Below are 26,061 nucleotides of genomic sequence, written 5' to 3'. Positions count from 1 at the left end.
TTATTCTGTCAAGGAAAAGTAAAAAAAAAAGTTTTTATGGAAGCATACGAAGACAAAATAAATGTAACACAGTGTGTAAATGACAATGCATTAGTGCAGGAAATCACATCAATTCAAATCAAATTTTATTGGTCACATACACATGGTTAGCAGATGTTAATGCGAGTGTTCCGAAATGCTTGTGCTTTTAGTTCCGACAATGCAGTAATAACCAACGAGTAATCTAACCTAACAATTCCACAACTACTACCTTATACACACAAGTGTAAAGGGATAAAGAATATGTACATAAAGATATATGAATGAGTGATGGTACAGAACGGCATAGGCAAGATGCAGTAGATGGTATCGAGTACAGTATATACATATGAGATGAGTAATGTAGGGTATGTAAACATTATATGAAGTGGCATTGTTTAAAGTGGCTAGTGATACATTTTTTAGAAATTTTTACATTATTAAAGTGGCCGGAGTTGAGTCAGTATGTTGGCAGCAGCCACTCAATGTTAGTGGTGGCTGTTTAACAGTCTGATGGCCTTGAGATAGAAGCTGTTTTTCAGTCCCTCGGTCCCAGCTTTGATGCACCTGTACTGACCTCGCCTTCTGGATGAAAGTGGGGTGAACAGGCAGTGGCTCGGGTGGTTGTTGTCCTTGATGATCTTCATGGCCTTCCTGTGACATCAGGTGGTGTAGGTGTCCTGGAGGGCAGGTAGTTTGCCCCCGGGGATGCGTTGTGCAGACCTCACTACCCTCTGGAGAGCCTTACGGTTATGGGTGGAGCAGTTGCCGTACCAGGCAGTGATACAGTCCGACAGGATGCTCTCGATTGTGCATCTGTAAAAGTTTGTGAGTGCTTTTGGTGACAAGCCAAATTTCTTCAGTCTCCTGAAGTCACCACGCTGTCTGTGTGGGTGGACCAATTCAGTTTGTCAGTGATGTGTACGCAGAGGAACTTAAAACTTACTACCCTCTCCACTACTGTCCCATCGATGTGGATAGGGGTGTGCTCCCTCTGCTGTTTCCTGAAGTCCACGATCATCTCCTTTGTTTTGTTGACGTTGAGTGTGAGGTTATTTTCCTGACAGGGCCCTCACCTCCTCCCTGTAGGCCGTCTCATTGTTGTTGGTAATCAAGCCTACCACTGTAGTGTCGTCTGCAATCTTGATGAATGAGTTGGAGGCGTGCATGGCCACGCGGTCGTGGGTGAACAGGGAGTACAGGAGAGGGCTGAGAACGCACCCTTGTGGGGCCCCAGTGTTGAGGATCAGCGGGGTGGAGATGTTGTTACCTACCCTCACAACCTGGGGGTGGCCCGTCAGGAAGTCCAGTATCCAGTTGCACAGGGCGGGGTCGAGACCCAGGGTCTCGAGCTTGATGAAGAGTTTGGAGGGTACTATGGTGTTAAATATTGAGCTGTAGTCGATGAACAACATTCTCACATAGGTATTCCTCTTGTCCAGATGGGTTAGGGCAGTGTGCAGTGTGGTTGCGATTGCGTCGTCTGTGGACCTATTGGGGCGGTAAGCAAATTGGAGTGGGTGTCAGGTAGGTTGGAGGTGATATGGTCCTTGACTAGTCTCTCAAAGCACTTCATGATGACGGAAGTGAGTGCTACGGGGCGGTAGTCGTTTAGCTCAGTTACCTTATCGTTCTTGGGAACAGGAACAATGGTGGCCCTCTTGAAGCATGTGGGAACAGCAGACTGGGATAAGAATTGATTGAATATGTCCGTAAACACACCAGCCAGCTGGTCTGCTCATGCTCTGAGGATGCGGCTGGGGATTCCGTCTGGGCCTGTTTTACTCATGTCGGCTGCAGTGAAGGAGAGTCTGAAGGTTTTGGTAGCGGGCTGTGTTTGTTGGCACTCTATTGTCCTCAAAGCGAGCAAAGAAGTTGTTTAGTCTCTCTGGGAGCAAGACATCCTGGTCAACAACGGGGCTGGTTTTATTTTTGTAATCCGTGATTGACTGTAGACCTTGCCACATACCTCTTGTGTCTGAGCCGTTGATTTGCAACTCTACTTTGTCTCTATACTGACGCTTAGCTTATTTGATTGCCTTATGGAGGGAATAGCTACGCTGTTTGTATTCGGTCATGTTTCCGGTCACCTTGCCCTGATTAAAAGCAGTGGTTCGCGCTTTCAGTTTTGCTTGAATGCTGCCATCAATCCACAGTTTCTGGTTTGGGAATGTTTTAATAGTTGCTGTGGGTATGACATCGCTGATGCACTTGCTAATAAACTCGCTCACTGAATCAGCGTATTCGTCAATGTTGTTGTTTGACGCAATGTGGAACATATCCCAGTCCAGGTGATCGAAGCAATCTTGAAGCGTGGAATCAGATTGGTCGGACCAGCGTTGAACAGACCTGAGTGAGGGAACTTCCTGTTTTAATTTCTGTCCATAGGCTGGGAGCGACAAAATGGAGTCGTGGTCAGCTTTTCTGAAAGGAGGGCGGGGGAGGGCCTTATATGCATCGCGGAAGTTAGAATAACAATGATCCAGGATTTTACCAGCCCTGGTTGCACAATCAATATGCTGATAGAATTTAGGGAATCTTGTTTTCAGATTAGCGTTGTTAAAATATGTGGTTTCCAGTTTACATAGAGTCAAATGAAGTTCGTTCAGGGCCATCGATGTGTCTGCTTGGGGGGGATATACCAGGCTGTGATTATAATCGAAGAGAATTGTCTTGGTAGATAATGTGGTCGACATTTGATTGTGAGGAATTCAGGTGAACAGAAGAACTTGAGTTCCTGTATGTTGTTATGATCATACCACGTCGCGTTAATCATAAAGCATACCCCCCCCGCCCTTCTTCTTACCAGAAAGATGCTTGTTTCTGTCGGCACGATGTGTGAAGAAACCAGCTGGCTGTACCGACTCCGATGGCGTGTCTCGAGTGAGTCATGTTTCCGTGAAGCAAAGAACGTTACAGTCTCTTATGTCTCTTTGGAATGCTACCCTTGCTCGGATTTAATCTACCTTGTTGTCAAGAAACTGGACATTAGCGAGTAGTATGCTAGGGAGCGGTGCGCAATGTGCCCGTCTCCAGAGCCTGACCAGAAGACCGCTTCGTCTGCCCCTTTTACTGGGTCGTTGTTTTGGTTTGCCGGCTGGGATCCGATCCATTGTCCTGGGTGGTGGGCAAAACAGAGGATCCGCTTCGGGAAAGTTGTATTCCTGGTCGTAATGATGGTGAGTTGACGTTGCTCTTATATTCAGTAGTTCCTCCTGACTGTATGTAATGAAACCTAAGATGACCTGGGGTACCAATGTAAGAAATAACACGTAAAAAAACAAAATACTGCATAGTTTCCTAGGAACGCAAAGCGAGGCGGCCATCTCTGTCGGCGCCGGAAGTATTAAATTAAGACTGATGGAAGTGAATGCTGGAATTAAACAAATGACTATGCAAATGCATTAAAGCTGTGTGCATTAAATAGACGCCTGGCTCAAATAGAAGCTTGTCTCTAATAAGCGCCTGTTGAGTTCAGCAATTGAAGCAAATAAACTCCTGGGCTATAAATTTAAGTTTTACGGTACGGAAGGCTGGGATGTTTGTGTTTCCTCTCTGTGCTCCCCTTTACCCATGCTCTTTCCCACTCTAGACTCATTTAACCAGTTGAACTGCACTCACACATATTCCCCTCATAGTTTCAACTTCTACTGCTATCTGACCAGACCACCATGTTACCTTTCCCACTCTAGACTCATTTAACCAGTTGAACTGCGCTCACACATATTCCCCTCATAGTTTCAACTTCTACTGCTATCTGACCAGACCACCATGTTACCTTTCCCACTCTAGACTCATTTAACCAGTTGAACTGCGCTCACACATATTCCCCTCATAGTTTCAACTTCTACTGCTATCTGACCAGACCACCATGTTACCTTTCCCACTCTAGACTCATTTAACCAGTTGAACTGCGCTCACACATATTCCCCTCATAGTCTCAACTTCTACTGCTATCTGACCAGACCACCATGTTACATTTTCCACTGAATATTTAGTTAAATAGTTGAGATCAGATAATCAAAGTGCATTTATTAGTGATTTCTAGGTGAGAAAGAGTAAACAAGTCAGGATAAGGAGAGATGGGGGCAAAAAGAGAGAGTAAAGAGAGAGGGGAGACAGAGAAAGAAAGAGGGAAATAGGAAGTGACCGAGATGCAGTGGTTCAGCTTTCATTTGAGAGAGAGACTTCATTGCTTTAACTACTCAGCTGTTAACTTTTAGAGCTTCCAGGCTCAGATAAAATTATATAGGCTTTGTTGAAACCATACACATGGTAGGTGGGTTTGTGTGTGTGTGTCTACTCTCTTACTGGTCTCTCTCATCACTCTGGAAGATATGTGCTTGTGAATTGTGGGCTGTTTTGATGTGATGATAGTTCCACAGGATATATATCTAATTTTTCCCCTGGGGTTCGGTCTTCAACGAGGTCCAGAGGGCCACACTGAAAATGTGTTATTTCCTCACTGTAAACATTTGCAAAAGATAGTGCTCTTTCCATCATTTTCTTTTTGAAATTTTCGATACTCCCTGACTGTCTAGCTTTAATTTCAGTGATTATTAGCGAGCTAGACACAGTCAAGAAACTGTATAAATGTTCGTCCATTATAATGTCTACACTGTTTTGATTAGGTTTTAGTCATTTTAAAGTATATTTAGTTGTTTGTTTTTTAAACTTAAACTGTATGTTTGACACCCCTGATCTAAATTCTCTTTCTCTCTCTATTTATCTCTCTCTCACTCTCTCTCTCTTCCATTTAAATGCTTTATTGGCATAATAAATCATTATTGTATTGACAATAAAGACAATGTTGAACCATTCAAGGTCAGACTTTATTTGGATAGTCCAGCTGTAGATGTTCTACACATGGTCATACTATCAACAAACTATTGATAAGCAACTGCTTGCTAAAGTTACAGTTAGGTTTAGAATAAGGGTTAGGGTAAGGATAAAGGTCAGGACAAGGATAAAGGTCAGGGCAAGGATAAAGGTCAGGGCTAGGGTTAGTAGATAGTCTGTAGAGCAGGGATCATCAACTACATTCAGCCGTGGGACGCTTTTCTCTTGAGCGGATGGTCAGGTGGCCGGAACATTATTACATATCATTTGTAGACTGCAAATTGACCGCAAGAAGCCCAAACAGATATAACATTTGACTAAAACATGATAATTTCAAACCTTGCTTACATTTTATATGATCGCATACTGTGCCTTCGGAAAGTATTCAGACCCCTTGACTTTTCCACATTTTGTTACGTTACAGCCTTTTTCTAAAATGGATTAAATAAATTACAATCCTTGAAAAACTACACACAAGGCCCCCATAATGACAAAGCGAAAACAGGGTATTATTATTTGGGGAAAATGTATTAAAATAAAAAACAGAAATACCTTATTTACATAAGTATTCAGAGCCTTTCTAGTTTCTACAACTTGATTGGATTCCACCTGTGGTAAATTCAATTGATTGGACATGATTTGGAAAGGCACTCACCTGTCTATATAAAGGTCCCACGGTTGACACTGAATGCCGGGCGTCACGTCTAGAGGAAACTTGGCACCATCCCTACAGTGAATCATGGTGGTGGCAGCAGCATCATGCTGTGTGGATGTTTTTCAGCGGCAGAGACTGGGAGAGCAGTCAGAATCGAAGGAAAGATGAATGATGCAAAGTATAGAGAGATCCTTGATGAAAACCTGCTCCAGAGAGCTCAGGATCTCAGGCTGGGGGTGAAGGTTCACCTTCCAACAGGGCAACGACCCAAAACATACAGCCAAGACAACGCAGGAGTGGCTTCGGGACAAGTCTCTGAATGTCCTTGAGTGGCCCAGCTAGAGCCTAGACTTGAACACAATTGAACGTCTCTGGAGAGACCTGAAAATAGCTGTGGAGCAATGCTCCCCATCCATCCTGACAGAGCTTTAGAGCATCTGGAGAGAAGAATGTGAGAAACTCTCCAAATACAGGTGTGGCAAGCTTGTAGCGTCATACCAAAGAAGACTGCCAAAGGTGCTTCAACAAAATACTCAGTAATGGGTCTGAATACTTGTGTAAATGTAATTTTTCAGTTTTGATTTCTAATACATTTGCACACACACACAAAAAAATGTTTTAGCTTTTTCATTATGGTGTATTGCATGTAGGTTGATGAGGGGGAAAAACTATTAGTTCAATTTTAGAATAAGGCTGTAAAGTAATAATGTGTAAAAAGTCAAGGGGTCTTTCTGAATGTAGCGTATCTCTCTATTGTGCGTGGTGATATACTTGGGAACAGATTTCCTAAATTAATATCACAGTCTTTTATGTCCAACAATAAAGATTTAATGGAAATAATAATATATATATATATATATATATATTTTTTAAATCACGGGTCACCAGTTGGGGAACCCTGCCATAGAGCATCAACAGATGGACTATCTAAAGGAAGTGTTACATAAATACACTTTAAATACACATAAATCATTCATTAGAAACAGAAGAAAAAAGAGAAAAGAAGAAAAAAAAACATTTAGAAATATTCATCAGAAAATGTATAAGTAGGACAACTATTGAACTCACTCTGTTTCTCTCAGGTGCAGGGTCACATGCCTCCTCTGATGATCCCAGTGTTTCCTCATGACCAGCGATCTCTGGCTGCTGCCGCTGCTGCTGCACAGCAGGGCTTCCTCTTCCCACACAACATGTCCTACAAACCAGGTACACACACGCACGCACGCAGGCGCACACGCACACACACACACGCACACACGCACACGCACACGCACGCACGCAGGCGCACACGCACACACACACACACACACACACACACGCACGCACACGCACGCACACACACACACACACACACACACGCACACACACGCACACGCACACACACGCACACGCACACGCACGCACACGCACACGCACACGCACACGCACACGCACACGCACACGCACACGCGCACACGCACGCACACGCACACACATGCGCACACACACACACACACACACACACACACACACACACACACACACACACACACACACACACACACACACACACACACACACACACACACACACACACACACACACACACACACACACACACACACATAAAATATTTGAGTTACATGTGTTTAAGTAAAGATTTGGCTCTGTCTCCCTCTCTGCAGTATTTCACTCTCTTTCCTTTCTCTGTATCGTGCTTCTCTTGCAGAAGCCTCCATATCTATTGTCACTGTGCTGTGTCAAACAAGGTCCTGACAGGATTCCCCACATTCACTTCATACACTGAACAGCCCAGGATGTGAACCAAATGGCACACTAATTGGTTTATAGTGCACTACTTTTGACCAGGGCCCATACATGCTCAGAAAAAAAGGGTACGGTTAGGGTACAATATTGTTCCCAGGGGTCCAAAAATACACATAAAATACCTTCAGAGGTACATACAGTTGAAGTCAGAAGTTTACATACAGGTTAGCCATATAATTTTAAACTCAGTTTCTCACAATTCCTGACATTTAATCCTAGTAAAAAGTCCCTGTCTTAGGTCAGTTAGGATCACCACTTTATCTTAAGAATGTGAAATGTCAGAATAATAGTAGAGCGAATTATTTATTTCCGCTTTTATTTCTTTCATCACATTCCCAGTTGGTCAGAAGTTTACACTCAATTAGTATTTGGTAGCATTGCCTTTAAATTGTTTAACTTGGGTCAAACGTTTTGGGTAGCTTTCCACAAGGGTAAATGTTCACCCATTCCTCCTGACAGAGCTGGTGTAACTGAGTCAGGTTTGTAGGCCTCCTTGCTCGCACACGCTTTTTCAGTTCTGCCCACAAACTTTCCATAGGATTGAGGTCAAGGCTTTGTGATGACCACTCCAATACCTTGACTTTGTTGTCCTTAAGTCATTTTCCCACAACTTTGGAAGTATGCTTGGGATCATTGTCCATTTGGAAGACCCATTTGCGACCAGGCTGATGTCTTGAGATGTTGCTTCAATATATCCACATCATTTTCCGTCCTCATAATGCCATCTATTTTGTGAAGTGCACCAGTCCCTCCTGCAGCAAAGCAACTCCACAACATGATGCTGCCTTCCCGTGCTTCACGGTTGGGATGTGTTCTTCGCCTTGCAAGCATCCCCCTTTTTCCTCCAAACATAACAATGGTCATTTTGACCAAACAGTTATATTTTTGTTTCATCAGACCAGAGGAAATTTCTCCAAAAAGTACAATCTTTGCCCCCGGATGTGCAGTTGCAAACCGTAGTCTGGCTTTTTATGGCGGTTTTGGAGCAGTGGCTTCTTTCTTGCTGAACAGCCTTTCAGGTTATGTCAATACAGGACTTGTTTTACTGTGGATATAGATACTTTTGTACCTGTTTCCTCCAGCATCTTCACAAGGTCCTTTGCTGTTGTTCTGGGATTGATTTGCACTTTTCGCACCAAAGTACATTCATCTCTAGGAGACAGAACTAGTCTCCTTCCTGAGGGGTATGACGGCTGCGTGGTCCCATGGTGCTTATACTTGCGTACTATTGTTTGTACAGATGAACGTGGTACCTTCAGGCATTTGGAAATTGCTCCCAAGGATGAACCAGACTTGTGGAGGTCTACAGTTTTTTGTTTTCTGAAGTCTTGGCTGATTTCTTTTGATTTTCCCATGATGTCAAGCAAAGAGGCGCTGAGTTTGAAGGTAGGCCTTGAAATACATCCACAGGTACACCTCCAATTGACTGAAATTATGTCAATTAGCCTATCAGAAGCTTCTAAAGCCATGACATAATTTTCTGGCATTTTCCAAGCTGTTTAAAGGCACAGTTAACTTAGCGTATGTACTGTAAACTTCTGACCCACTGGAATTGTGATACAGTGAATTATAAGTGAAATATTCTGTCAGTAAAAATGACTTGTGTCATGCACAAAGTAGATGTCCTAACCGACTTGCCAAAACTATAGTTTGTTTACAAGAAATTTGTGAAGGGGTTGAAAAATGAGTTTTAATGACTCCAACCTAAGTGTATGTTAACTTGCCTCTTCAATGGTATGTCCTCACATGGTACTGTTCGATATCTTTAGGGTGTGTGGATAATCTAGTATAATGGTCAATTCCTTTGCCAATTTTTGAATGTAAAAGGTACAATCGTCACACTATCAAAAACATTCATTATCATATTTCCCAGCATGCTCTATTGCAATTGTTTGTTTCAATGTATGTTTTTGCATGAAAATTGATTGATTGGTCTTATGGTACACAAAGGTAAATAACATACATACATTTTTCTAAACGAACCCATTCTGTTAGTAGTTAGAATTATTGCACCCGTTACTGAGATGGTTGTTCCAGTTACAATACTTTCGGTAGTCTCATTTATCTAGTGTCCCTACCTTGGCAGTCATTCTAAATGCAGGTTGCAGGTGATTAAAAGTTCACATTTGAAATGTATCTCCACTCTGACTGGATTCCAACAGCAATTGCATATCACTCTGCAAACCAGCATGATGTGACTTGTCCAATGTGGCCTGCAAACCATGAGTTTTAGACTTCTGTGTTGGGATTTAACTAGGCTGCCAAAGTATGGCCTTATGATATATGTAATGTATTGTCATAAAGAGTTTGTCTATGATAAAATATTCACCTAGGCAATTAGTTGGTGACGGCTACAGGACTGAAACTCATTTAATGCAACAGTCATGGGTGGTACTGGTAACTCTAAAATTCACTTGAAAGGCGCTCTGGGAAATATGCAAATAAGGCTTTACACCCTACAGTGTTAAACAACACACAAAACCTTTTTATAGGTAAATTTTTTTGCCACATAAAAGGAACAAACTGCTTGGTCACTGTGTTGGTACCCTAAAAGGCAAATGTGGTCAAAAGTAGTGCACTACAATAGGGAATAGGGAGTCTTTCATATTTTAGGACAAAACAGTGTTGTAGTCATTTAAAAAACAAGATTTAACCTTTATTTAACCAGGTAGGCTAGTTGAGAACAAGTTCTCATAGAGTTACACATGGAATTAACAAACATACAGCCAATAATACAGTAGAAAAAAGAAACAGGGTTTATACAGGGTGTGCAAATGAGGTACATTTTTATTTCAACTTTATTTAACCAGGTAGGCTAGTTGAGAACAAGTTCTCATTTACAACTGCGACCTGGCCAAGATAAAGCAAAGCAATTCGACACATACAATAACACAGAGTTACACATGGAATAAACAAAACATACAGTCAATAATACAATAGAACAACAGAAAACAAAAAAGTCTATATACAGTGAGTGCAAATGAGGTAAGATAAGGGAGGTAAAGGCAATAAATAGGCCATGGTGGCGAAGTAATTACAATATAGCAATTAAACACTGGAATGGTAGATGTGCATTAGATGAATGTGTAAGTAAAGATTCTGGGGTGCAAAGGAGCAAGATAAATAAATACTGTATGGGATGAGGTAGGTAGATAGATGGGCTGTTTACAGATGGGCTATGTACAGGTGCAGTGATCTGTGAGCTGCTCTGACAGCTTTTTGTTTAAAGTTAGTGAGGGAGATATGAGTCTCCAGCTTCAGAGATTTTTGCAGTTCGTTCCAGTCATTGGCAGCAGAGAACTAGAAGGAAAGACGACCAAAGGAGGAATTGGCTTTGGGGGTGACCAGTGAGATATACCTGCTGGAGCGCGTGCTACGGGTGGGTGCTGCTATCGTGACCAGTGAGCTGAGATAAGGTGGGGCTATAGCTAGCAGAGACTTGTAGATGACCTGGAGCCAGTGGGTTTGGTGACGACTATGAAGCGATGGCCAGTCAACGAGAGCTTACAGGTTGCAGTGGTGGGTAATATTTGGGGCTTTGGTGACAAAATGGATGGCACTGTGATAGACCGCGTCCAATTTGATCATTCTTGTCTACGTTATGAAGTGTATCAATTTGAGAATGTTGGAGGTTTCATATATACTGCTGTCAAAATGTTGTAAATGAACGATTCATGATTCACAAACAAATAATGTGTTGAAGAAATGAGTTTGTTTGTGAATCATTATTAGTTCATTTGCAACATTGTGACATAGTTTCAACCAAGAAATGTTAACTTCCTGGTTAGTCATTTAAGAAACAATAGATAACTAACGGTGGAATGTTGTTGTTTATGATGTTCTGAAAGCATTTCAGTTACACAGCACATCTGCAACATGGAATTTCACTCTTTCACACACTTGCTCAGACACACACACACACACACACACACATGCACTTTTGCATATATGTACATACTTATGCATGTACTGTATGTACACAAACGTTATGCACAGACACACACACATACACACACAGACTCCCTTTCTAGGCAGGAACTATAATCACCGCCTGCTCTATCTTTTCTCCTCCTCTCCCACATTACATTCTTTTCCCATAGTGCACTACTTTTGAACAGAGCACTATTCCCTACATAGTGCACTACTTTTGACCAGAGCCCTATGTAGGGAATAGAACAATAACAAAAAATAAAACAATAAAATAGACTAACAAAGTTATCCCTCTAAGAAGTATGGCTGTGGTAATGGTTATAACTTTTTTGGGGTTTGTTTACAGTATTTTTATTTTCACATTGAGGCAGACATGGAAAGCCTTTTAGGACAAACAGTGGGGTTTCTGCAGAACATTCTGGGGCTAGATTGTTAAAAGCCTGCTGGATTCATGAGTGCATCGCAATCAGGAATCTTACTGTTAAAAGTTAGAAGTCGTACTGCTTGGAGAGAGCAGTGGTGCATGGACTCTACTGGGATCTATGAGTACAGACATAACACATTAGTAACCTTTGACAAACGCTCACGCCACAATTCATTATAGGCCTGGGCGGGTTCGTCGAGAGGCTAGTAGGCTGTGGGTTTTTGTATGGAGGAAATAGACATGAGGAATACATCTACCATAACTTGTGGGTGAGAAAAACAGAGTTAGAGAGTGTGAGGGACAGAGCGAGAGAACCAGAGAGTGATAAACAGACAGAGAGACTGGAACCAGAGAGTGATAAACAGACAGAGAGACTGGAACCAGAGAGTGATAAACAGACAGAGAGACTGGAACCAGAGAGTGATAAACAGACAGAGAGACTGGAACCAGAGAGTGATAAACAGACAGAGAGACTGGAACCAGAGAGTGATAAACAGTCAGAGAGACTGGAACCAGAGAGTGATAAACAGTCAGAGAGACTAGAACCAGAGAGTGATAAACAGTCAGAGAGACTAGAACCAGAGAGTGATAAACAGTCAGAGAGACTGGAACCAGAGAGTGATAAACAGTCAGAGAGACTGGAACCAGAGAGTGATAAACAGTCAGAGAGACTGGAACCAGAGAGTGCTAAAACAGAGAGACTGGAACCAGAGAGTGATAAACAGACAGAGAGACTGGAACCAGAGAGTGATAAACAGACAGAGAGACTGGAACCAGAGAGTGATAAACAGACAGAGAGACTGGAGAGACTGGAACAGACAGAGAGTGACTAGAACAGAGAGTGATAAACAGACAGAGAGACTGGAACCAGAGAGTGATAAACAGACAGAGAGACTGGAACCAGAGAGTGATAAACAGTCAGAGAGACTGGAACCAGAGAGTGATAAACAGTCAGAGAGACTGGAACCAGAGAGTGATAAACAGTCAGAGAGACAGAGAGACAGGAGACTGGAACCAGAGAGTGATAAACAACAGACTGGAACCAGAGAGACTGGAACCAGAGAGTGATAAACAGACAGAGAGACTGGAACCAGAGAGTGATAAACAGACAGAGAGACTGGAACCAGAGAGTGATAAACAGACAGAGAGACTAGAACCAGAGAGTGATAAACAGACAGAGAGACTGGAACCAGAGAGTGATAAACAGACAGAGAGACTAAACAGGAACCAGAGAGTGATAAACAGACAGAGAGACTGGAACCAGAGAGTGATAAACAGACAGAGAGACTAGAACCAGAGAGTGATAAACAGTCAGAGAGACTAGAACCAGAGAGTGATAAACAGTCAGAGAGACTGGAACCAGAGAGTGATAAACAGTCAGAGAGACTGGAACCAGAGAGTGATAAACAGTCAGAGAGACTGGAACCAGAGAGTGATAAACAGACAGAGAGACTGGAACAGAGAGTGATAAACAGACAGAGAGACTGGAACCAGAGAGTGATAAACAGACAGAGAGACTGGAACCAGAGAGTGATAAACAGACAGAGAGACTGGAACCAGAGAGTGATCAGAGAGAAACAGATAAACAGACAGAGAGACTAGAACCAGAGAGTGATAAACAGTCAGAGAGACTGGAACCAGAGAGTGATAAACTCAGAGACTGGAACCAGAGAGTGATAAACAGTCAGAGAGACTAGAACCAGAGAGTGATAAACAAACAGAGAGTGAGAACCAGAGAGTGATAAACAGACAGAGAGACTGGAACCAGAGAGTGATAAACAGTCAGAGAGACTGGAACCAGAGAGTGATAAACAGTCAGAGAGACTGGAACCAGAGAGTGATAAACAGTAAACAGAGAGATAAACAGTCAGAGAGACTGGAACCAGAGAGTGATAAACAGACAGAGAGACTGGAACCAGAGAGTGATAAACAGACAGAGAGACTGGAACCAGAGAGTGATAAACAGACAGAGAGAGAACCAGAGAGTGACTAGACTGGAACCAGAGAGTGATAAACAGACAGAGAGACTGGAACCAGAGAGTGATAAACAGACAGAGAGACTGGAACCAGAGAGTGATAAACAGTCAGAGAGACTGGAACCAGAGAGTGATAAACAGTCAGAGAGACTGGAACAGAGAGTGATGAAACAGAGAGAGACTGGAACCAGAGAGTGATAAACAGACAGAGAGACTGGAACCAGAGAGTGATAAACAGACAGAGAGACTGGAACCAGAGAGTGATAAAAACAGACAGAGAGACTGGAACCAGAGAGTGATAAACAGTCAGAGAGACTGGAACCAGAGAGAGAGTGATAAACAGTAAACAGAGAGACTAGAACCAGAGAGTGATAAACAGTCAGAGAGACTAGAACCAGAGAGTGATAAACCAGAGAGACTGGAACCAGAGAGTGATAAACAGACAGAGAGACTGGAACCAGAGAGTGATAAACAGACAGAGAGACTGGAACCAGAGAGAGACTGGAACCAGATGATAAACAGACAGAGAGACTGGAACCAGAGAGACTAGAACCAGAGAGTGATAAACAGTCAGAGAGACTGGAACCAGAGAGTGATAAACAGTCAGAGAGACTAGAACCAGAGAGTGAAAACAGACAGAGAGACTGGAACCAGAGAGTGAAAACAGACAGAGAGACTGGAACCAGAGAGTGATAAACAGATAGAGAGACTGGAACCAGAGAGTGATAAACAGTCAGAGAGACTAGAACCAGAGAGTGATAAACAGTCAGAGAGACTAGAACCAGAGAGTGATAAACAGACAGAGAGACTGGAACCAGAGAGTGATAAACAGACAGAGAGACTGGAACCAGAGAGTGATAAACAGACAGAGAGACTGGAACCAGAGAGTGATAAACAGACAGAGAGACTAGAACCAGAGAGTGATAAACAGACAGAGAGACTGGAACCAGAGAGTGATAAACAGACAGAGAGACTGGAACCAGAGAGTGATAAACAGTCAGAGAGACTAGAACCAGAGAGTGATAAACAGACAGAGAGACTGGAACCAGAGAGTGATAAACAGACAGAGAGACTGGAACCAGAGAGTGATAAACAGACAGAGAGACTGGAACCAGAGAGTGATAAACAGATAGAGAGACTAGAACCAGAGAGTGATAAACAGACAGAGAGACTGGAACCAGAGAGTGATAAACAGTCAGAGAGACTAGAACCAGAGAGTGATAAACAGTCAGAGAGACTGGAACCAGAGAGTGATAAACAGTCAGAGAGACTGGAACCAGAGAGTGATAAACAGACAGAGAGACTGGAACCAGAGAGTGAAAACAGACAGAGAGACTGGAACCAGAGAGTGATAAACAGATAGAGAGACTGGAACCAGAGAGTGATAAACAGTCAGAGAGACTGGAACCAGAGAGTGATAAACAGACAGAGAGACTGGAACCAGAGAGTGATAAACAGACAGAGAGACTGGAACCAGAGAGTGATAAACAGACAGAGAGACTGGAACCAGAGAGACTGAGTGATAAACAGACAGAGAGACTGGAACCAGAGAGTGATAAACAGATAGAGAGACTAGAACCAGAGAGTGATAAACAGATAGAGAGACTAGAACCAGAGAGTGATAAACAGACAGAGAGACTGGAACCAGAGAGTGATAAACAGACAGAGAGACTGGAACCAGAGAGTGATAAACAGACAGAGAGACTGGAACCAGAGAGTGATAAACAGACAGAGAGACTAGAACCAGAGAGTGATAAACAGACAGAGAGACTAGAACCAGAGAGTGATAAACAGATAGAGAGACTGGAACCAGAGAGTGATAAACAGTCAGAGAGACTGGAACCAGAGAGTGATAAACAGTCAGAGAGACTAGAACCAGAGAGTGATAAACAGATAGAACCAGAGAGACTGGAACCAGAGAGTGATAAACAGACAGAGAGACTAGAACCAGAGAGTGATAAACAGACAGAGAGACTGGAACCAGAGAGTGATAAACAGACAGAGAGACTAGAACCAGAGAGTGATAAACAGACAGAGAGACTAGAACCAGAGAGTGATAAACAGATAAACAGAGAGACTGGAACCAGAGAGTGATAAACAGTCAGAGAGACTAGAACCAGAGAGTGATAAACAGTCAGAGAGACTAGAACCAGAGAGTGATAAACAGTCAGAGAGACTAGAACCAGAGAGTGATAAACAGACAGAGAGACTAGAACCAGAGAGTGATAAACAGACAGAGAGACTGGAACCAGAGAGTGATAAACAGACAGAGAGACTAGAACCAGAGAGTGATAAACAGTCAGAGAGACTAGAACCAGAGAGTGATAAACAGACAGAGAGACTGGAACCAGAGAGTGATAAACAGATAGAGAGACTAGAACCAGAGAGTGATAAACAGACAGAGAGACTAGAACCAGAGAGTGATAAACAGACAGAGAGACTAGAACCAGAGAGTGATAAACAGATAGAGAGACTGGAACCAGAGAGTGATAAACAGATAAACAGAGAGACTGGAACCAGAGAGTGATAAACAGTCAGAGAGACTAGAACCAGAGAGTGATAAACAGACAGAGAGACTAAACAGTCAGAGAACCAGAGAGTGATAAACAGACAGAGAGACTGGAACCAGAGAGTGATAAACAGACAGAGAGACTAGAACCAGAGAGTGATAAACAGACAGAGAGACTAGAACCAGAGAGTGATAAACAGACAGAGAGACTGGAACCAGAGAGTGATAAACAGTCAGAGAGACTGGAACCAGAGAGTGATAAACAGTCAGAGAGACTGGAACCAGAGAGTGATAAACAGAGTCAGAGAGACTAGAACCAGAGAGTGATAAACAGATAGAGAGACTGGAACCAGAGAGTGATAAACAGACAGAGAGACTGGAACCAGAGAGTGATAAACAGTCAGAGAGACTGGAACCAGAGAGTGATAAACAGTCAGAGAGACTGGAACCCAGAGAGTGATAAACAGTCAGAGAGACTAGAACCAGAGAGTGATAAACAGATAAACAGTCAGAGAGACTGGAACCAGAGAGTGATAAACAGTCAGAGAGACTGGAACCAGAGAGTGATAAACAGTCAGAGAGACTGGAACCAGAGAGTGATAAACAGATCAGAGAGACTGGAACCAGAGAGTGATAAACAGTCAGAGAGACTAGAACCAGAGAGTGATAAACAGTCAGAGAGACTGGAACCAGAGAGTGATAAAAACAGTCAGAGAGAGAACCTAAACAGTCAGTCAGAGAGACTAGAACCAGAGAGTGATAAACAGTCAGAGAGACTGGAACCAGAGAGTGATAAACAGTCAGAGAGACTAGAACCAGAGAGTGATAAACAGTCAGAGAGACTGGAACCAGAGAGTGATAAACAGTCAGAGAGACTAGAACCAGAGAGTGATAAACAGTCAGAGAGACTGGAACCAGAGAGAACCAGAGAGTGATAAACAGTCAGAGAGACTGGAACCAGAGAGTGATAAACAGTCAGAGAGATAAACAGTCAGAGAGACTAGAACCAGAGAGTGATAAACAGACAGAAGACTAGAACCAGAGAGTGATAAACAGTCAGAGAGACTGGAACCAGAGAGTGATAAACAGTCAGAGAGACTGGAACCAGAGAGTGAAAACAGATCAGAGAGACTGGAACCAGAGAGTGATAAACAGTCAGAGAGACTAGAACCAGAGAGTGATAAACAGTCAGAGAGACTAGAACCAGAGAGTGATAAAAAACAGATCAGAGAGACTAGAACCAGAGAGTGATAAACAGACAGAGAGACTAGAACCAGAGAGTGATAAACAGACAGAGAGACTAGAACCAGAGAGTGATAAACAGTCAGAGAGACTGGAACCAGAGAGTGATAAACAGACAGAGAGACTGGAACCAGAGAGTGATAAACAGACAGAGAGACTGGAACCAGAGAGTGATAAACAGTCAGAGAGACTGGAACCGGAGAGTGATAAACAGTCAGAGAGACTGGAACGAACCAGAGAGTGATAAACAGACAGAGAGACTGGAACTGGAACCAGAGAGTGATAAACAGACAGAGAGACTAGAACCAGAGAGTGATAAACAGACAGAGAGACTGGAACCAGAGAGTGATAAACAGACAGAGAGACTGGAACCAGAGAGACTGGAACCAGAGAGTGAAAACAGATAGAGAGACTAGAACCAGAGAGTGATAAACAGTCAGAGAGACTAGAACCAGAGAGTGATAAACAGACAGAGAGACTGGAACCAGAGAGTGAAAACAGACAGAGAGACTGGAACCAGAGAGTGAAAACAGATAGAGAGACTGGAACCAGAGAGTGAGTGAAAACAGATAGAGAGACTGGAACCAGAGAGTGATAAACAGTCAGAGAGACTAGAACCAGAGAGTGATAAACAGTCAGAGAGACTAGAACCAGAGAGTGAAAACAGATCAGAGAGAGAGAGACTAGAACCAGAGAGTGATAAACAGTCAGAGAGACTAGAACCAGAGAGTGATAAACAGACAGAGAGACTGGAACCAGAGAGTGATAAACAGACAGAGAGACTGGAACCAGAGAGTGATAAACAGACAGAGAGACTGGAACCAGAGAGTGATAAACAGACAGAGAGACTGGAACCAGAGAGAGAGTGATAAATAAACAGACAGAGAGACTAGAACCAGAGAGTGAAAACAGACAGAGAGACTGGAACCAGAGAGTGATAAACAGACAGAGAGACTGGAACCAGAGAGTGATAAACAGTCAGAGAGACTAGAACCAGAGAGTGATAAACAGACAGAGAGACTGGAACCAGAGAGTGATAAACAGACAGAGAGACTGGAACCAGAGAGTGATAAACAGACAGAGAGACTGGAACCAGAGAGTGATAAACAGACAGAGAGACTGGAACCAGAGAGTGATAAACAGACAGAGAGACTGGAACCAGAGAGTGATAAACAGTCAGAGAGACTGGAACCAGAGAGTGATAAAACAGTCAGAGAGACTGGAACAGTCAGAGAGACTAAACAGATAAACAGTCAGAGAGACTGGAACCAGAGAGTGATAAACAGAACAGAGAGACTGAGAACCAGAGAGTGATAAACAGATCAGAGAGAGAACTGGAACCAGAGAGTGATAAACAGTCAGAGAGACTGGAACCAGAGAGTGATAAACAGTCAGAGAGACTGGAACCAGAGAGTGATAAACAGTCAGAGAGACTGGAACCAGAGAGAGAGAGACTAGAACCAGAGAGTGATAAACAGACAGAGAGACTAGAACCAGAGAGTGATAAACAGACAGAGAGACTAGAACCAGAGAGTGATAAACAGACAGAGAGACTGGAACCAGAGAGTGATAAACAGACAGAGAGACTGGAACCAGAGAGTGATAAACAGATCAGAGAGACTAGAACCAGAGAGTGATAAACAGACAGAGAGACTGGAACCAGAGAGTGATAAACAGTCAGAGAGACTGGAACCAGAGAGTGATAAACAGTCAGAGAGACTGGAACCAGAGAGTGATAAACAGTCAGAGAGACTGGAACCAGAGAGTGAGACTGACTGGAACCAGAAGTGATAAACAGTCAGAGAGACTGGAACCAGAGAGTGATAAACAGACAGAGAGACTAGAACAGAGAGTGATAAACAGTCAGAGAGACTGGAACCAGAGAGTGATAAACAGACCAGAGAGACTGGAACCAGAGAGTGATAAACAGTCAGAGAGACTGGAACCAGAGAGTGAAAACAGATAGAGAGACTAGAACCAGAGAGTGATAAACAGACAGAGAGACTGGAACCAGAGAGTGATAAACAGTCAGAGAGACTGGAACCAGAGAGTGATAAACAGACAGAGAGACTGGAACCAGAGAGTGATAAACAGTCAGAGAGACTAGAACCAGAGAGTGATAAACAGTCAGAGAGACTAGAACCAGAGAGTGATAAACAGTCAGAGAGACTAGAACCAGAGAGTGATAAACAGTCAGAGAGACTAGAACCAGAGAGTGATAAACAGTCAGAGAGACTGGAACCAGAGAGTGATAAACAGTCAGAGAGACTAGAACCAGAGAGTGATAAACAGTCAGAGAGACTAGAACCAGAGAGTGATAAACAGTCAGAGAGACTGGAACCAGAGAGTGATAAACAGTCAGAGAGACTAGAACCAGAGAGTGATAAACAGTCAGAGAGACTAGAACCAGAGAGTGATAAACAGTCAGAGAGACTAGAACCAGAGAGTGATAAACAGACAGAGAGACTGGAACCAGAGAGTGATAAACAGTCAGAGAGACTGGAACCAGAGAGTGATAAACAGTCAGAGAGACTAGAACCAGAGAGTGATAAACAGACAGAGAGACTAGAACCAGAGAGTGATAAACAGACAGAGAGACTGGAACCAGAGAGTGATAAACAGTCAGAGAGACTAGAACCAGAGAGTGAAAACAGTCAGAGAGACTGGAACCAGAGAGTGAAAACAGATAGAGAGACTGGAACCAGAGAGTGATAAACAGACAGAGAGACTAGAACCAGAGAGTGATAAACAGATAGAGAGACTAGAACCAGAGAGTGATAAACAGTCAGAGAGACTGGAACCAGAGAGTGATAAACAGATAGAGAGACTAGAACCAGAGAGTGATAAACAGACAGAGAGACTGGAACCAGAGAGTGATAAACAGACAGAGAGACTGGAACCAGAGAGTGATAAACAGTCAGAGAGACTGGAACCAGAGAGTGATAAACAGTCAGAGAGACTGGAACCGGAGAGTGATAAACAGACAGAGAGACTGGAACCAGAGAGTGATAAACAGACAGAGAGACTAGAACCAGAGAGTGATAAACAGACAGAGAGACTGGAACCAGAGAGTGATAAACAGACAGAGAGACTGGAACCAGAGAGTGAAAACAGATAGAGAGACTAGAACCAGAGTGATAAACAGTCAGAGAGACTAGAACCAGAGAGTGATAAACAGTCAGAGAGACTAGAACCAGAGAGTGATAAACAGTCAGAGAGACTAGAACCAGAGAGTGATAAACAGACAGAGAGACTGGAACCAGAGAGTGAAAACAGATAGAGAGACTAGAACCAGAGAGTGATAAACAGTCAGAGAGACTAGAACCAGAGAGTGAAAACAGATAGAGAGACTAGAACCAGAGAGTGATAAACAGTCAGAGAGACTAGAACCAGAGAGTGAGACAGAAAGAGCAAGAGTGAGCAAACAAGTATCTGGAGGGGAGGGGGGCAGGTCTACTCTTGGCGTGGTAAACTCCCTCATCTCAGCCTGGGCTATGCATTTTTTTTGTCTCTCTCCTCCTGATAGGTGATAACTATACTCCATGTCTCTCTTCCTGATACCCCATGCAGTTCATTGTATGTTTTGTTGTCTCTCTCCTTCTGATAGGTTATAACTACCCCATGCAGTTCATTGTATGTTTTGTTGTCTCTCCTGATAATCATCAAAATCATCAAATTTATTTATATAGCCCTTCGTACATCAGCTGATATCTCAAAGTGCTGTACAGAAACCCAGCCTAAAACCCCAAACAGCAAGCAATGCAGGTGTAGAAGCACGGTGGCTAGGAAAAACTCCCTAGAAAGGCCAAAACATAGGAAGAAACCTAGAGAGGAACCAGGCTATGTGGGGTGGCCAGTCCTCTTCTGGCTGTGCCGGGTGGAGATTATAACAGAACATGGCCAAGATGTTCAAATTTTCATAAATGACCAGCATGGTCGTATAATAATAAGGCAGAACAGTTGAAACTGGAGCAGCAGCACGGTCAGGTGGACTGGGGACAGCAAGGAGTCATCATGTCAGGTAGTCCTGGGGCATGGTCCTAGGGCTCAGGTCAGTTGAAACTGGAGCAGCAGCACGGCCAGGTGGACTGGGGACAGCAAGGAGTCATCATGTCAGGTAGTCCTGGGGCATGGTCCTAGGGCTCAGGTCCTCTGAGAGAGAGAGAGAAAGAGAGAATTAGAGAACGCACACCTAGATTCACACAGGACACCGAATAGGACAGGAGAGGTACTCCAGATATAACAAACTGACCCTAGCCCCCGACACATAAACTACTGCAGCATAAATACTGGAGGCTGAGACAGGAGGGGTCAGGATAGGTGATAACTACCCCATGCAGTTCATTGTATGTTTTGTTGTCTCTCTCCTGATAGGTTATAACTACCCCATGAAGTTCATTGTATGTTTTGTTGTCTCTCTCCTGATAGGTGATAACTATCCCATGCAGTTCATTCCATCCACAATGGCAGCTGCAGCCGCGTCAGGACTGAGCCCGCTACAACTACAGGTAGGCCCATGTGCTTCTTCAGGGAAACATTTCACTTAACTACACATCTAGGATCAGCTTCCCTACCCCAATCCTTACCTAAACCATTAGAATTGGAAATGCAAAACTGACCCAAGATCAGCGTCTAGAGGCCACTTCACCCTACATCACCATGTGCTTCTCCACAAAGGAAAGGTACTGACATGCTAACAAGCATTTACAGTACCAAATTTAGGCCTACTAAGTATCTGCACCAAATTTGGAACCAGTTTTGTTTTTTATTGTTTTTCCAGAGGAAATTTCGTCTTGAGGGTAGATCCCAATAAGACAAACGTATTATCAGAAACATGCTAGTCCACTAAGTCCTGCATGAGAGCCTAACCACAAAATACTAGCCCGGCATTAGAAACAATGCTAACTAACCAAGCCCCCTATAGACTCCCATGTTTACGAAGCCTATAGACTCTATAACCTAGATATTGAACCCACCACTTCCCTTATCTGAAATATGTTGACTGAGTCAAACAAAGGCCAATATGATAAATCTCTTTGGTATTCCAACCCACTAGCACAACACCTGGCCTAGGCAATGTATCATATTTTTATTGGTGCTTGACACCTATGGTTAGCGAATGGCACCTATAGATAATAGTTATCATTGAACATGGCTTCAAAAAAATAAGAAAAAAAATGCCTCTACCCCAAAGGGCGTACCCCAATTTTACAACATTGTTGTCCACCCCTCCTCTACAGCATATTGAAAAATAACAGAACGTCTGAAATTGTTATATTCGTAGGTAAACTATCACTTTCCGGCGTCAATCATTATTTCTGGTATCGTTGCAGTCAGCTGTTAAACATAACAGCTTTGCCTCAGGTTATTCAGGCTGTAATATGGCTTCCCCTAGCAAAGCTCTCATTAAATGTTATTGACCTAACAAAGCACTGTGTGGTGTCGTTGGGAAACAGAACCTGCTGTTCAGTCAGACAGAATATCTCCACGTGTGCCTTTGAAATGATCAAAGCATCTGTACCTCACAGTGGTGTTGTGTGTGCGTGTTCGTTTGTGAGGTAGAACGAAGAGGATGAATGCACCGTGACATGTGTAATCATTCATATTTAAACATCTCAGAGATGGAGAGAAGGAAAACCTGAATGAAAGAGGAAGATGCTCATTATACCGCTTGTTTAGAACAAAAACAAAGTGAAGGGGAGTGGTTGAGATTTATAGACAGATAGGGTAAGCGTCATTGAAGGAAAGAGAAGGTTAGGAATGCTGGAAAAATGATACAAAATCATTTTCTTAGTATGTAATGACAAAAAGGACATAAGAGTTCAGTAGAATGACATACGTCTAACCTCATCTAAAGATTAAGCGTATAGTGCTAATGTATGTGGAGAAGTGGCACTGTTATTAAGCCCTGTGGTCTGTGTGTGGCCATATGGGTTATAGTGCTACAGTACACAGTCTTCAGTTTGTCTTGACAAAAATAACGCAATCTTATAGAAAAGTAGTGGCATGATATATGTCTACGTCTCAATGAGCATCGTGGTATCCTGGCCTTATGCAGTATTATTAATCATCTCATCTGTGTGTGGCCATTGGGTGTACGCTGTAGTGCTTTAGAAGTTCTCCCTCTCTCAGGTCAGGCTCTGCTTCATATGTACTGTAGACGAGTCAGAGTGAGACACACGGTGAGACACACGGTGAGACACACGGTGAGACACACGGTGAGACACACGGTGAGACACACGGTGAGACACACGGTGAGACACACGGTGAGACACCCCACAAATGCTTCAGATGTGAGATGATTTTTACACAAGATGAAGATAAGGTGGAACTGGAAAATGGACAGGCATTTGTCTGCCCTAAATGCACCACCATCAAGCATCTTAGGGAAGAGATCCTCCGTCTGTTAGCTCGAATGCGAGAAAAGGAAAACCTGCTTTCTAAATACAGCGACCTTGCTGTAACCCAGGCAAACCCAATCTCAACAGCAAAGCTGTTGATGAGTAGGGCGGCATTGATCTGTCCCAATCCAACAGACAGATGTTAAGCTCAGCTCCGCGGCCCATGGGAGACTGGACACTCGCAAGGCGTAGGAGGTCGGGGAGGCAGTCTGGCCTCCCACCAACCCGAGAAGATCTGACCCAGCTATCAAACAGCTTTGCCCCGCTTGAGATGGACCTACCAGCCCCGGGAGTCAGCACGGATCCTGGGTGTATACCAACACCCACGGCCACCCAGTGGCACCCTCCCTCACGGCCACCACAGTTCAGCAGGTCGTTTCCCCATCAGATTCCATCACTACCATCATCATTGTGGGCAGCTCGAGATCTTAGCCTGCCTATGGTCTGTGGACCAACTAAGGTCCACTGTCACCCAGGAGCCCATGTCCATGACGTCAACTCTCTCTTGCCCACAGTTCTAGCCAACTACTCCAATATTGACACCATCGTCACTCACTTAGGTTTTAACGACCTTCGTTTTTAGGAGATCTGAGGGAGGACTACAACATTTTTTAACAGACCCTCGCTAGCGCAAGGAAGATAGTAATTATCTCTGGCCTCTCCCATGCTACCGAAGGGGTTTGGAATGTTTCAGTCGACTCTTTGCTCTAAATGAAATACATGAAGAAACTTTGCAACGACAGAAATGTCTCTTTGAAATGCTGTGGGAGCAACCAGCACTTTTTAAAAGAGACGGGATTCATCCTAAATGCAGGGGTTCCAGGATTTTTTCCAGCAACATCAAACTGTTTTAGAGACTGACAGACAGGATCCGGTAGTGCTTCAAACCCAGCAACATCAAACTGTTTTAGAGACTGACAGACAGGATCTGGTAGTGCTTCAGTCCCAGCAACATCAAACTGTTTTAGAGACTGACAGACAGGATCTGGTAGTGCTTCAAACCCAGCAACATCAAACTGTTTTAGAGACTGACAGACAGGATCTGGTAGTGCTTCAAACCCAGCAACATCAAACTGTTTTAGAGACTGACAGACAGGATCTGGTAGTGCTTCAGTCCCAGCAACATCAAACTGTTTTAGAGACTGACAGACAGGATCTGGTAGTGCTTCAAACCCAGCAACATCAAACTGTTTTAGAGACTGACAGACAGGATCCGGTAGAGCTTCAAACCCAGCAACATCAAACTGTTTTAGAGACTGACAGACAGGATCTGGTAGTGCTTCAGTCCCAGCAACATCAAACTGTTTTAGAGACTGACAGACAGGATCTGGTAGTGCTTCAAACCCAGCAACATCAAACTGTTTTAGAGACTGACAGACAGGATCTGGTAGTGCTTCAAACCCAGCAACATCAAACTGTTTTAGAGACTGACAGACAGGATCTGATAGTGCTTCAGTCCCAGCAACATCAAACTGTTTTAGAGACTGACAGACAGGATCTGGTAGTGCTTCAAACCCAGCAACATCAAACTGTTTTAGAGACTGACAGACAGGATCCGGTAGAGCTTCAAACCCAGCAACATCAAACTGTTTTAGAGACTGACAGACAGGATCTGGTAGTGCTTCAGTCCCAGCAACATCAAACTGTTTTAGAGACTGACAGACAGGATCTGGTAGTGCTTCAGTCCCAGCAACATCAAACTGTTTTAGAGACTGACAGACAGGGTCTGGTAGTGCTCCAGTTCTCCCTTGCCATGGGCCTAATACTCAATATTATGCCCAGCCTTAGGAACTTTGGTTTTCCTAGATAGTGCTACTATATTGTGATCACTACAGCCAATGGTTTTGGATACTGCTTTAAAGCACATTTCTGCAGCATTAGTAAAGATGTGGTCAATACATGTTGATGATTTCATTTCTGTGCTGTTTGTAACTACCCTGGTAGGGTGACTGAACCAGGTTGCAGGCACTGGTTACAGTTTTCTTTTTTTTTCTTGAGTGGGCAGCTTGATGAAACCAGTCACTACTTAAATCCCCCAGAAAATATGCCTCTGTTGATATCACAAACATTATCAAGCATTTCACAATTGATCCAGATACCGACTTTTAGCACTTGGTGGTCTATAGCTGCTTCCCACCAGAATGGGCTTTAGGTGAGGCAGATGTAGCCATATTACTTCAACAGTATTTAACATGAGATCCTGTCTAAGCTTTACAGGAATGTGGTTCTGAATATAAACAGCAACAGCAACAAGACATGCT

The 26,061-nt window shown here is 43.4% G+C and overlaps 1 protein-coding gene across 7 annotated transcripts in view; it reads left to right on the top strand.

Annotated features, from left to right (window-relative positions):
* The window catches only part of LOC112259100 (transcription factor SOX-6), a 196,849-nt gene that overhangs the window by 116,708 nt on the left and 54,080 nt on the right, over positions 1-26,061 (top strand). For all 7 annotated transcript variants that reach the window (XM_042329731.1, XM_042329814.1, XM_042329632.1 and 4 more), the window contains 2 exons: positions 6,595-6,718; positions 21,828-21,907. In XM_042329731.1, the coding sequence (XP_042185665.1) occupies positions 6,595-6,718; positions 21,828-21,907 (204 nt within the window). The remainder of the gene's footprint in view (positions 1-6,594; positions 6,719-21,827; positions 21,908-26,061) is intronic.

Source organism: Oncorhynchus tshawytscha, linkage group LG01, assembly GCF_018296145.1.
Source record: "Oncorhynchus tshawytscha isolate Ot180627B linkage group LG01, Otsh_v2.0, whole genome shotgun sequence".
Lineage (NCBI taxonomy): Eukaryota > Metazoa > Chordata > Actinopteri > Salmoniformes > Salmonidae > Oncorhynchus > Oncorhynchus tshawytscha.
This window is presented reverse-complemented; position numbering and strand designations above follow the sequence as displayed.